Source organism: Notamacropus eugenii, chromosome 1, assembly GCF_028372415.1.
Source record: "Notamacropus eugenii isolate mMacEug1 chromosome 1, mMacEug1.pri_v2, whole genome shotgun sequence".
In the NCBI taxonomy this organism is placed as follows: domain Eukaryota; kingdom Metazoa; phylum Chordata; class Mammalia; order Diprotodontia; family Macropodidae; genus Notamacropus; species Notamacropus eugenii.
This window is the reverse complement of record NC_092872.1, coordinates 642,840,788-642,855,017: the sequence shown is the minus strand read 5'-3', so window position 1 is coordinate 642,855,017 and position 14,230 is coordinate 642,840,788. Positions and strand designations below refer to the sequence as shown.

The window sequence follows — 14,230 nt, the reverse complement described above, 5'->3', positions numbered from 1 at the left end:
TTCCACATTTATAGATGAGTTAAGTTTCTCACCAATAATGTGTTAACATCTTTTTAAAAGCAAAAAGACATGAATAATTTTTCAAAGACAGATCACAAACTCTACTGGCATAAAACAGCATGAGGCACTTTTGGATACTCATGGACACACAACTAGCATTTCCCGGTATCTTCAGAACAGCAAGAAACTTCATTCAACATTAAGGTGTTGGCAGGATATTTCTAGCACATCTGAAAGGGCAATCATTATGGGCACAATCCAGTCTTGGTCCCATGCCCAAAGATCAAGGAAAATGTATGAGACCGGCACTGAGGAGTGATGGCATTAAAACAGGAAAGTCAGGAAAACAGAAAATGCTAAGATGTTAGGGGTTACCAAACTTTCAGTAAAATTTTAAGCATTACTATGTTGACCTTTGAGTATGATGAATGATCTAAGCAGAGTAAAGTCACATTTACACAAAATTAAAGCTTGCAAACTAAAGAAAGTCTATGGGGGTATTTTTGATTTAAGACAAATGAAAGAGTCTTAAAATGCTGCTCCACATCTACAACTATGTTTTCTCTTTAACAACAGAGCAAAGAAAAATAAATCTCCCCACTTCTTCAGGCTTCATATCACTGGAAAGATTCCTCAACAAAACCAAAAAGGCATAATTCCAATAGTCTTTAACTATTCATACCTTTGAGTTTAGTGAAGTAGTTGCACTATTTAGCAGTGTTTCTCTGTCACTCAGTTCCACTGGCTGTGCCATTTTTGTTAAGACTTCAATACCTCTATCCAAAGCTTTTTGGAATGATTCTGAAATGATGATTGGGTGAATCCCTGCAAAGTGTAAAACTCAAATGTTAACAAGTCATTTAATTACTAGAACTATATCTTATTTACTGTCACACACTTGTTAAACTGTTTTAATAGCTACAATTACACTATTTTAAGAATGACTGATTTTTTTTTTTTTTGGAAAAGTAAATTCCATTATTGGCTGAATTCTATCATTTCTTTCCAAGAAAAACCCATCTGCAATTAGTAAAGGAAAAATAAGTCTTACCCACTCATGAAAGACCTCATCATTCCAAAATAAACCCTACTAACTTTTCTACAGAAACCATCTTTATCCTACCACTATTTAGCAATGACACAAACTCAACCTACCCTTCTGAAGAAGTTTGGTACAGGAATCCAAAAGAGACCCAGCAATGATAACAACAGAGGTGGTTCCGTCACCAGCTTCAATATCTTGAGCTTTGGAGAGCTCCACCAACTAGAAAAAAGTCGTTAAGTAACAGTGTTAACAGTCCTGCTAAGGTACGCTGATAGTCTTAGCAAGATCATGAAGCTCTGGAATGGGTTTCACCAAATTTAAAATCTAATGCTATAATGTCACAACTTTCTAGGAAACTTAAAATTCCACAAGACAATGAATGTCTTCCCCGTTCTCACTCCTTGACCCCCCAATGTAGTGAAAGTATTAAAATGGAAAATTCTGCGAAACTGAGGGAGGCAAAGTGCATGCAGTGGGGCAGGATGAAGAGGGATAGCAGAATTTATAGTTCCCTAGCTGTACAGTCTCATGAGTCATGATCATTAATTGATTCTAGAATGTTCACTCTTCCACACAAGGGCTATTTATTTGCCTCATCATGATATGAGGGTTAACTGTGTTTTCAAAGGCTGTCAGAGAATACAAATTCTGGCAGGTCCTACCAAGGTAGAAAAACTAAGAATGGGACCAGGACAACTAGGAACAAAGACAGTCCCTAGGAGGTTCATTACCAAGTAATGAATGTTAGCACTGTAATATGAAAATCCAAAAGACTAAAAAAACTTTTCTATCGAGAAGTGGAGGAGTGTGAGAGTACCATGGACAGTGAAACGATATATTTTTGAAGAAAGGGTTTTGGATAGTGACCTGGTCACACACTAGATGCTAGTTATTCAGGAGCTAACTTAGCTAAATTCTGAGAAGCTCAGAACTAGGTTTGTCAGAATGATTTTTTGTTTAAGCCAGAGTAATTTTTGAATCAATAAATAAATACAAGTGGCTACTAAGTGCCAGACATCATGCTGAATGTTGAGGACATAAACAGAAAAGTAAGTCCCCTCCAAGGAGTTTATACTAGAAGAATATTGGTAAGTTCACAAATAAGTAAACAGGTATAAATTTTAAAAAATGTGAGTCATGGGCTAAGAGGGATTTGAAATAGGGGGAATCAAGAAAGACCTCTTGAAGGAATTGGCACAAGAGTCAAGCCATGGTAACTAGGTGCTCCAGAAAGCACGTGTGGAAAGAGAATATGTTGGCATACACAGTAAGATTAGAATGTCATGTGTAGTGAAGAAGTAAGATGCCTGGACTAGTCTAAGTGCAGAATAAAAGACAGTAATCTATATTCAGTTTGAAAAGATCAGTTGCAGCCAGACTGTGAAGGACATTTGATGCTAACTAATGGAGTTTGCATTTGATCCTAAAGGCAACTGTTAGTCACTGAAGCTTTAAAACTGGTAAACTGAAATGATCAGACTGATTCTGCATCTTTTTTATTGAACTTAACCGAAGTTAATTGATTTTGTCCAGTAACTGCCTAAATCATGGTTGTCTCTGAAATTAGTGGAGAAAATCAGCTGGCCTGGAATGAATTAAATTAAATCCATTTCTCCTGTTAATCACTTCTATTTTTGCCTCTTTGCCTCAACGAAATCTGCTGTCCTTTGGGAATGCAGGTGGACACCACAGGGTCTAGTCTAGCATCTTTGTACCACCAAGCTATCATTCAAGCACTTCTAGTTTGTTACCCAAAAAGTCTAGTCCACTATCTCTAACCTTGCAGGTAAACTCAAACAACAAGCATTTTTTAGTCACAGGAGGGGTTTATTGCTAGTTCCTCATTCCTAATTTCTAAATAATCATATTGTCCCCCCTCACCTCAGTTCTATAACCAATTATATTGATTTTGCCTTTCATGATACTGAGCTCTTTTAACCAATCATAACTTATTCCCTGCCTACGAAATCTTGTTCTTTATTATCCCCTAAAGTACAAAAAAGTCTTGGCTTTACAGAGGAAGCTAAGATCCTATTTATTGGTAAATTCATGCTTTACTAATAAAATGATTGTGCTTGGAACTTTGCGACTCAGTATACCTTAATTTTAACTGTTACAGTTGTAAAGTGGAACATACTGTGTCAGTGGAGAGAATGTTCATGAAAACAAAACTCACAGATCCTCAAAGTACTGAAATAACAAGATGTAACATGTCCATCATACTTAGATGTCATGGAAATTATCAACTAAAGTTTAAATTAAGATTAAACAGTAGTTTGTCATATAAAAGGAAAACTATGTATTTACCATCCTGGCTGCTGGATGTAAGACCTGCATTTGTTTCAAAATTGTAGCACCATCATTGGTAATGGTCACATCACCTTTTCCATCTTGAATCTAAAAATTTTTTTAAATGAAAAAACAAAACAAGATGAAATTTTTTTAGACAATAATAATTTGGTTTCCAAAAATGTTTTATTCATATTTAAAAGCTTAATGGTAGTATCTATATTATCTTTCACGTATAATGCATCCAATTTCTTAACATCCAAACACCTTCACATTGGCTTTTATTTTATGCTTGAAATATTAGCTCCATTTTATTAACTAGAAAACTGAAGTTCTGAAAAATGGACTCTTTCCACATCTCACAGGTAAACAGTGGCAGTTAGGTAGCATAGTGGATAGAGCTCTGGGCATGAAGTCAGCAAGATTTGAGTTTAATCAACCTCAGATACTTACTAGCTTTGTGATTATGGTCAAGTCATCTATGTTTTATCTGTTTCAGTTTCCTCAACTGTAAGATGGATATAATAATAGCATCTACCTCCTAAGGTTGTGAGATCAAATGAGATATTATTTGTAAAGTGCTTAACACAGTGTCTGGCATAGAGCAGGCACTTAAATGATTATTTCATTCCAGATAAAACCCAAATCTCCTAACTTCCAACTTACTCCTTTCTAGAATTTATTCAGTAGATCTCTATCTTCTTAACAGATTTATTAAAGCATTTTAAAATATTCAATAATGATACTGACCTACAGTTTTCTGCTTTACCTTATTTTGTTCAGGTATTAGGATTATGATTGTTTGGTAAAAGGAGTCTTTCAGTAGTGACTTCTCAAATTGTATAGCACTGATATTGTTATTTTAAAATTTTATAGAATTAACCAAGAGTTTTTCTTCCCTTTAGTAGTTCCTTTACAGTTGGTATTATTTCCTCTTCTGAGGCTGTATTATCTAAGACCTCTATTTGGTTTTCTGTTAAAATATTTTATATTTTTGAAGGTATTGCTCTATTTCTCATGTTCTCAAGTCCTATTATTATATGTGTAGTAGCTTAGAATAATTAAAAATTTTTCTTTTTCTTTTTTTACATGTTCATTTGTTCTTTTGCTGATCTGATTTTCTGCCCTATTCGTTTCTGTTTCCAGTATGTTTCTTTTATTATGTTCAATCTCTCTTCTTTTGTGCTTATTTGAGGTAAGCCCTCTAATTTTAAAAAATGCACCTTAAATCAATTAACGCTCTCCTTTTTGATTTTGTTAATGCACAGTTAAAGGATGTAATCTTCCCCTGTGTTTTAGTTGTCTTCCACAAATTTTATGTTGTTTCATCATTATTTTCATTCACATAATTATTGTTTAGGATTCAATACTGAATATTGATTCTAAAATTTTAAATAAAATCATGTTAAACATACTACAGCAACTGATTAAGGAAATCATCATTATTACCAAATCAGACTTACACTAGGGATTCAAGGATGGTTCATCATTAGGAAAACAATTAACACAGTATTAACAACATCCAAAATCACATGACTATCAACAGCTGCAGAAAAAGGCTTTAACAAAGCACAACACGCACTTATGCTAAGAACACTCCAAAGTATTAGCAGAGAGGGAATTTTTTAAATATAAAAAGCATTATCTAAAATCAAAATGGGGACATACTAGAAGCTTTACAACAAGGACAACCACTCTCCTTGCTATTTTTGATAGGAGTTCTAGAAATGCTAGCAGGAGCTAAGCATAAGAAATAAATTAAAGATATAAATATAGGTTAAGAAGAGTTGTAAAACTACTGATGATACAATGATTTACTTAGAAAATTCCAGGGAATCAGATGATATTAAGTAAGATAATAGCCTTGGCAAAGTTGCAAGGTACAAAATAAACTCTCAAAAATTAATAATATTTTCATATATTAATAAAATCCAAAAGTCAGTAAGAGAAATAGAAATTATATTCCATGTAAACACAAAATGCATAAAATACTTGGGGACCCATCTACTGAAATCCACAAAATAATTACACAGATTTAATTACAAAGTGCTCCTTAAATAATAATTTTTACAAATATTATAATTATATTATATAATTAACATAATTACATATGATAACAATTTATATAATTATATAATTAAATTATAATATAAATACTATAAATAAATAATAAAAGCCAGCTTAAATAGCTGGAGAAATATTCAGCACTTATGGCTGAATAAAAACATTAGAAATACTATCAAAATTAATTTACAATTTTAATGCTATATCAATCAAAAGAGATACTTTACAGAACTTGATCAAGCAACAAAATTCATTCAAAGAAACCATATATCTAGATTAGAAAGGAAAATGATAAAAAAAGGGTTGGGAAAAAAAGGATTAACACTGCCATACCTCAAAATCACTTTGTATTGGTTAAAAAACAGAGATGTAGATCAATGGAACAGAGTAGATAACAGAGAATCAGAAACAATGGAATTAAATAACTGCGTTCAATCAACAGGAAAATAAAATTACTTCTGAAAAGAACTATTTGATTAAAAAAAAACAAACCCTGTTGTGAAAAGCAGAAAGCAGTCTTCCAGAAATTAGTCTTAGATATATCCTGTTATCTTTAGATGTTTTCTCTCACATCCAACTGTCAAACCTTTGGGGATTTCTTAGCAAAGATACTGGAGTGATTTGCCATTTCCTTCTCCAATGAGGAAACAGAGGCAAACAGGATTAAGTGACTTGCCCAGGGTCACACAGCTAGCGTCTCAGACCATATATGAACTTGGAGTCTTTCTGACTCCAAGCCCAGTGCTCTATTTACTGCACCACCTAATTGCCCTAGATGTATCATATTTCATAATAAATTCAAAATGGAAGCATGATCTAAATAATAAAGATCTGTTGCAAAAAGTTAAGAGATCATATACCTTTCATAGCTATAAATATGAAATGTATTCTTACCCAAAAAAGCAAGAGGCAATTACAAAATATAAAACAGGTAACTTTGATTAAATGGAAAACCCTCTGCACAAATTTAACGTATCTAGGTTAAGAAGGTAAGTGGCCAAACATGGAAAAAGACCAAATTTCTAAGAACATATCTATCTATGGGTATCTATATTCAGTCTCATCTTCACCTTCCCCTCTCTCACTCCCAAAAGCAATTCCCCCAAGAGATACTAATAGATATATATTTGGGTCAAAGTTCTCAAAAGAAAAATTATAAACTATTAACAACTATACTATTAACAGGCATAGGAAAGAATGGTCCAAATCCCTAATAACAAGAATAATTCTAATCAAAACAACCCTGAGGTTTCACTTCACATTCTGCAAAATGGAAAGATGATAAAAAATGGTAATAATTTATGCTGGAGGGGTTGTGGGAAGATATACATTATAGTACACTATTGGTGGAGCTGTGAATCAGGACAACCCAGAATGGAAAGCATTTAGAGTAAAGGAAATAAAGTGATTAAAATGTCCATAACCTTTGACCCCGAGATTTCACTAAGCTATACCCTAAGAAGGTCATTGAATAAACTCCCCACATATATCAAAACAACTCCTTTTCTCCAATTCCCCCAAAGATACCTTTTCAATTCTAACAATGGTATATACCAGCAAGCTGAAAATTAGCTCTAATTTAAGCTATGGTCTTTGCACATCTGACAGATGGATTAGATTCCCATCATGAAAATGGAAGGAAGACAGGAGCTGGGCAGAGGGATAAATGGCAAAGATATACAGATTTATAGGTTTTCCAGACACATAATTTTATTACATAATTTCAATACCTGCTTTGCACTTAATGCAAGCTTTATAAAACATCTTCACTTCAAAAACAATGCTTCCCTTTCCTAATAAGCAATTATAGCCCAATTAATAGTATTTTATAAATTAAAAAAAATTTTTTTTTTTTTACCATTTTGTCCATTCCTTTCGGTCCAAGACTAGTTCTAATAGCATCTGTAACAGCTGTAAAAAGAGGAGAAAAATTCAAGAAATATTACTTTTTTTGACATTTCAAATATAATGAAGCACAAATATAATAAAGTCTTCCCATTCTTGATTGCAATCCAAATACACATTATTTCATCTTTTCATTGTAAGGCCACTATGTAGAGTACTTTGGATTTATTCTATAATACTGCAATAGAAAAACTAAGCTTGTGGATTCACCCTATTTTTCTTCAAATATTGGAATGCTAAGAATCCAATTAGAAAGTTTTGCATTCTTTACTTCCTATTTTAAAACAAATGAAATTTGGAATTTTAAAGCGACTGGTATGATAAACTCAGATGTTGTTACCACTATTCAGAGACCAAGAAAAACCAAAGTACTGTACTTAAACCTGAAATCACAACTGAGTCATAGATAGCACAGCAGGAATAATGAAATATTTACTCTGTTGGAATAAAGGACAAACTTTTTTCTTTGATTCATGACAGCTTGAAATCAGTTAGAAGAATCAGTATAACATTAGCTATAGTACAAATTACAGTATGTAGAGAAGGCAGGCTGTAGCAATGTAAAGATAACACTAAAGACAACAGAATTCAGGTTAAATACAATGTTGGTCCCAAATGACTGAAAGTAAAACACCCTTCTTTCCTTGTTATCATGAACAGTTGCTTGTGCTGTCAGTCACAGTTCTTATTAGAAAATTTTGATTAATTTTTTTTTTTTTGGTTAGGAACTATGCAGGAAAGCACTGCTTCATTAAAAGAAAACATGGAATTTTTTTTAATTTTTAAAAATGCTGTTATAGGTCCCTTTTCCCCATCCAAGTTATTTTATTATCAACCATCTCCTTTTAAAAGTTATAGCATCTAATTCAAGTGTCAGGAAGGCATAACAACCTTCAGAAAAGCTAAATATGATCCACCAACTAAGGCATTTAAAATCATCTTGAAAGGTATAATTAACTACCATCCATAAAAGAAAGCAGAGCAAATTCTTCAAAGTCAATGTTTCATTTTTGCCTTTGTAACAACTGGATACCTAGTACCGTACCCTTTACACCAAAGGCACCTAATAACTGTGTTGAGTTGAATTAAGCAGTCATTACATAGAGATAGGAACCAGTCCTGTGAATTTTCATTAGTATTGAAAATTTCTGGAAGAGGAAACTCCCTCCACAATCCAAGTTGGCACCTTCTATAGATTTAGAGTTGCCTGAAGTGCACCAAACAGTTAGATGACTTGCTCCTGGGTCTTCCTGGCTCTGAGGTCAGCTCTCTATTCATTATACCATGATTGCTCTCTTGGAGAATCTTAAAGCATGTAGAATTTCAGAAGTGAAAAGCTGTTTGATGCCATCCTATTGGTGAGGTAAAATGGCATAGTGGAAAACAGAAGTGGATTAAGAGTTTGAAGATCTGGGTTCAAATCCTGACCCTATTACCTACCACTTTGTGTGATCTGGAACAAGCAAGTTTTGGGCCTTGGGGTCCCTATCTGTAAAATACTAGTTAACTGCCATTTTATATAGTACTTCCAAGTTTACAGAGGTTTATATACATCATCTCATTTTAGACTCACAACCACCCTCCAAGATATTATCATTCACGTTCCTAACTATGAAACTGAGGCTCAGAAAAGCTACAAGATCATGATGCACTCACAGTTACACTGCAGCTAGTACAGGTTCTTCTAGTTATAAAATCCTTTAACTTTATAAATCCTGCAATTTTAGCACCAGGGAAACTGAACCCTCAATTGGGTGAATGGTCCATTCAAAGATAAGACTAATTGTAGTCATCCCCCAGTTTCATTATTAGACTTTAAGGTTCTAAAGCTTTAAGGTTTGGCTTACATATCTATAAACTAAAGGCACATAAATTTTTTTAATGTGCCTATGGGGGATGGTACATGTAACAATACACAGTTATTTACCACTTGCCCACTGGGATATAGTGATTGTACCAAAGCCTTCTGGTGATCCTCTCCTTAAAGCAGGCAAATATTTTGACAGTGGTTAAGTAGGAACCTCTTTCAGTCCACATGCTACAAACTGTAAGGTACCTTATACCTTATCTTACTCCAGACACAAAATCTAATTATAAGTATGAAATTACATTTTATATTGATTTTTCTAACTTTCTGATCATTTATTAAACAACTATTCATTGAGTTCCTACTACATGCACAACATGTGTTATGCATTGGAACTTTGGGACTGTTTGTTAAGACCCATATTATCACAGGTACCATATTATCTAGGGCTGTTACTCTATTTCTCAGGCCATGAGGGAGAGTGGATACAGGAATTAAAAAATGATAAAACATCCTTTGCTTCTCACATGGCAGTAATCCTCCCTCTAATGAGTAACAAACTGTTCCCTGTCATTTTCTGGAAGTATTCTCTCCTCTATAGAAAAGGAACTAATAATAGGTTACACTTATATAGTGCTTCTTACAAAACTTTTTCTAAACTAATAGTTAAGAAAGCACAAAATGATAGAACGTTAGAGTTAAAAGTTCTAATCTCAACTACCTCCACATTTGAAGAAGAAGATCCAAGAAAGGACCTGGGTTAGTCATACTATTTAATGGCAGAATTAGAATTTGTTTCTTGATGATTAGAATCCAATATTCTGTACATGAAATTAGCATGTCACACAAGTACAAATCCCTCTGGTAGTCTCAAACTATACGCCCTAAATTTAGCTACACAAAACCATACATTTTATCCAGGCTCACATTCAGACATTTCACGATAATATTAAATGATTTAAAAACCTCAAATGTTTTTCCTCCCTGGTACTTGGAGATACTGCAGAGGTTAACACTTTCTCCACTCTGATGGTGTAACTGCTCATTTCTACAGTCCTTTTACTACATTGTTTTATTTGACTCTCATAGAAACTCTATGAGGTTGCTACTACAGGTATTACTACGGTTACTGCACATCCCCTGGATAGAGCTCTTAGCTTCCTTCAAAGCTTAGCTAATCTATTACAACACTCACTCTTCTCAAATTAATGTGTACACACACACACACCACACACACTCTATAGTTCGCTCTCTTAGGAGAAAATGATTTTTCTTCATTGTCTTGTATCACCAGTGCCCTTGAACACAGTATGTCCTTAATGTTTCTTGGTTTGATGGATCCTCATTTCACAGATGAGGCAGGTTCAGTGATAGTATGACCAGCCCTTACTCATACAGCTACTAAGATGAGAGGTGGGGATTCATACCTAGTATTCTAATGACCCTCAAGGCACTGGAAAAATCTGAAAGGAAGAACTAACAAAATGCAGGTGAGTCCAAAGTCCCAAGTACTGGAAGTCTGTGGCTTCCACAAAAAAGAACTGAGTTGTTATATCTGTGTTCGTCCTTCATTTTCAAAGAAGACCATACCATCAGAGAAATAATGACATGACTTGCACTTGACTTTGGGTGAGGGGGGCTGTGCAGGTCACCAGCCTCACTTTGCCCTCCTGAGCCATCTGGGTCCAGAGACCAGATACTCATCAGGATGACTGGAGACTGCCAGCCCAGGACACAATGGGTTTATTAATGAGCAAAAGAAAAAAAAAGTAAATCAAGCAGAGAGGAAAAGAGCAACAGTTACTATTGATATTCTAATTCACTCTGAGGATCCTGAGGCCCACCACCAGATTGGAGAAATGTGGTGCATGCCACAGCCCTAGTGGAAGTCAATCAACTAGCACTTAGTTAAAGATCACCTGCGTGCTAGGCACTGTGCTAAACAATGGGGACATGAAAAAAAAGAGCAAGACAATTCCTGCTCTCTCTAACAGTTTAATGGAGACAACACACTAATAACACATGCACGAATATCTACATGAGGGTAAACTGGGGGTAATCTAAGAGGTAAGGGACAAAACCTGAGGAGAGGAAAGGCTTTTCGTAAAAGGTCGGGGTTTCGTGTAAGTCTGCATGCAGTCTCGGGGAGTGAGGAGAAAATCTAAGACTTAAGGAAGTGATTATAGAAAACTGAAAACAAATTAATTTTTTTAAAAGGGTGAGGTTTTAGCTGGGACTTGAAGGAAAACCACGGGGATGGAGAGCATGCCAGGTATCTGAGTGGGTGAGGGGAGGGAGAGGAGAGACGGTGAAAATGCTCCGAGAAGCTAGACAGGATGCCTTGAGCAGGAAAGAGAGAAAAGCCAGGGGGAGGGGAACTGAACGTGGACATATGCTGGGGGCCAGGACCGAAATGGGCCACGGGGAACCCAACAAAACCTTTTCGAGTCACTCCCCGAGAGCAGCCATTCCTCCGGCTGACTCAGCCCAGAAAGACCCCCGAGCCAGGCCCAGCCCAGCCCACCCCTCGCGGCCGGCAGGGCGCAGGCGCAGTCCCCGCGCTCGCTACCTTTGGCGGCAGAGATGTTGCTGAAGCGGATCTGGGCCGGTTTGTCCCGGTCCTGGTAAGCGCCTCTCCCCCGATTGCCGGAACCTCCGGCAGGCCCGTTGCTCCTGGGACCCATGTTCTCCGGCATGGTCAGTCAGGCTTGGCGCGGTTCTGTGGTGACTCAAGAGCCCCGGATGGACGCGGATTGTGTCCGATCCGTGGACTAACGGTCTCAGACCAACGCCTCCACGAAGCTTCCAGAAAGTAGAGCCGGCGCCTGAGCAGAGGAGGAAGGAGGCGGGGACGACGGGTCCTGCCTCACAGCACGGCACCTGCAGTGACGTCATCAAGAGGCGTCTTCGGCGCGCCGGAACCCAGAGCCGCCAGAGGTGGCGCGTGGAGAGCAGAACGCTCTCAAATTGGTGGAGGAGGGAAGACCCACACTGGTTATTAAATCAACTGGGGTCGTTCCTAGTTATCTTCGGGCGGGGTGGTAGTTCTCACTGCGTTTAGAAAGGCGCGAGACGAGACAGGCAGGTTGGAGACACCTTCCTCTCGCCGCCCTCAGGCCCCCACGCACGGAAGGGGCGGGGTCAGGCCTAAGAGACGCTGTGTCTGTTGTGAGGAACCTAGTTATCTTCTCGTAGTGAGGCCCTCCCCGGTGTTGTGGTCTCTTGGACTGGAAGGAAAGCGGTTTTGGCCCTGCTTTCATTCCCTCCGGTTGGTTCGAGGTAGAAGTTGGCGATTCCAGGAGTAATCAGCAAGCATCTTTATTAAGCGCCTGCCACGTGCTAGGCGCTGGGGTTACAAAGAAAGGCCAATGACAGTTCCTGCTCTCGGTCACTGAGCATTTATTAAGCGCTTACTGTGTGCCAGCTGTGTGCTAAGTTCTGGGAATATGAAGAATAGGCCCAGGTTTTGGAGCTTGCGAGAAAGCTTGAAGCCTATTTATTCTAACCCCATTTATTTCACGGACTAGGAAATTTAGGTTAAATGATGTCCCAGTGCGCCCCAACCATGCTTCCCCAGTCCTCCCCTCCACGTGGCCTGTTTCCTTTATTTTACCTTTCCGAATCCAAGGTAGGCCACGAGTGTGATGACGTAACGTAATGGCTGTCTGGAGTCGGACCTGGCTCTCAGTGTAGCTCCTGAAGCTTAGTGTGTGTAACTGGGGATAAGTCACCTGCCGTCCGTGATCTTGTCTGGGGAGGATGCTACTAATACTGTTATCATCCATCCCTGGGCATCGTGAAGGAAATGCTTGGTCAAATAGGTGTTGTAGAAGAGGAATGAGGTAGGACACCTTGCAGACCAGGACTACTGCACATCCTGTTACCTATCTCAACTGGTATTCCCTCCCTCGTCAGTTCACCGCCCCACGCACACAGGCATGGTTCTAAAGCTTTCCGCCCCTCCTCCAACCTCCATTGGTAGCCTTTGCTCCTCTCCCCCTGCAGAAGATCGAGCCTCCACCTTAACGCTCTTGGTGCTGACCTCCCTTCTGGCCTTCTCCTCCACATCAGTCGTGTTTTCTCCCACTATCTCTTTCACCCCGTTACATGAAAAAGTGACTTTTCTTGCCAAGACAAACGCTTCTTCAGGTAACCTTAATCCCATCCGTCCCAGCTTCTCCAGCTGATTGCCTCTTTACCCCTACTCTTGCACCGCTCATGCCCTATCTACTGGCTGTTTCCACACATACATGTCTCTCCTACCCTTAAAAAACCCTCGTGATCTGACCATGTCTTAGCTGTTGTCCTGTATCTCACTTCTCTTTAAGGAGAACGTCATCAAGTTTCATCAATTGGTGTCTCTACTTCTTCTCTTTTCTAAACCATTTCTAAAGCATTTTGGCTTCAAACCTCATCATTCAGTTGAAACTCTTCAAAATTACCAGTGATCTTTTAACTGCCAAAATTAATAGTCTTTTCTCAATCTTCACACTTCTTTCCAATCCACATCTTTTTTGACCTCTCTGCAGCATTTGACACACCTCTTCCTGTATGCTGTCTTTTCTAGAAGAGAATAAGCTTTTTGTGGCCTAAGTTTTTTATGGTACTGCCTTTTTCTGGTTTCCCACCTGTCTGACCTCTTCTTAGTCTCCTTTGCTGGATCTTTCTTTAGATCATGTCCACTAACTTTGGGTGCCCCCTCTGCCAAGGGTCTATACTCAATCCTCATCTCCTTCTATACTACCTCCTTTTATTATCTTACTAAACTTTTTTGGATTAAATTATCATCTCAAAGCAGATAATGCTCATCTATTTATACAGACCTTACCTAGATTCTCACATTACCAACTGCCTATTGCACATCTCAAACTGGGTGTTCCATAGATATTTCAAATTCAGCATGTCCAAAATTGCACTCACCATTTTCCTCCTCAAATGTTCCCTTTTTCAATACTTCCCAATTATTGCTGGAGGCACCATCATCTTCCCAGTCATGTAATCTTACAACTTCAGTGTTATCTTCAGTTTTTCACTCTTAACCCCCATATCCAAGGTGTTGTCAAATCTTGTCAATTCTGCCTTCGTAGCCTATCTCCTATGTGACCCCTTTTCTATTCACA

General features: G+C 37.7%; 1 protein-coding gene across 1 annotated transcript in view; it reads right to left on the bottom strand.

The window, feature by feature from the left end:
* The window catches only part of CCT4 (chaperonin containing TCP1 subunit 4), a 28,144-nt gene extending 15,910 nt beyond the window's left edge, over nucleotides 1-12,234 (bottom strand). The window contains exons 1-5 of the mRNA XM_072635455.1: nucleotides 11,680-12,234; nucleotides 7,257-7,309; nucleotides 3,353-3,442; nucleotides 1,156-1,264; nucleotides 683-825 (exon numbers count right to left, since the gene is read on the bottom strand). Coding sequence (XP_072491556.1) covers nucleotides 683-825; nucleotides 1,156-1,264; nucleotides 3,353-3,442; nucleotides 7,257-7,309; nucleotides 11,680-11,806 — 522 coding nt within the window. The 5' untranslated portion in view covers nucleotides 11,807-12,234. The remainder of the gene's footprint in view (nucleotides 1-682; nucleotides 826-1,155; nucleotides 1,265-3,352; nucleotides 3,443-7,256; nucleotides 7,310-11,679) is intronic.
* Nucleotides 12,235-14,230: the final 1,996 nt, after the last annotated feature.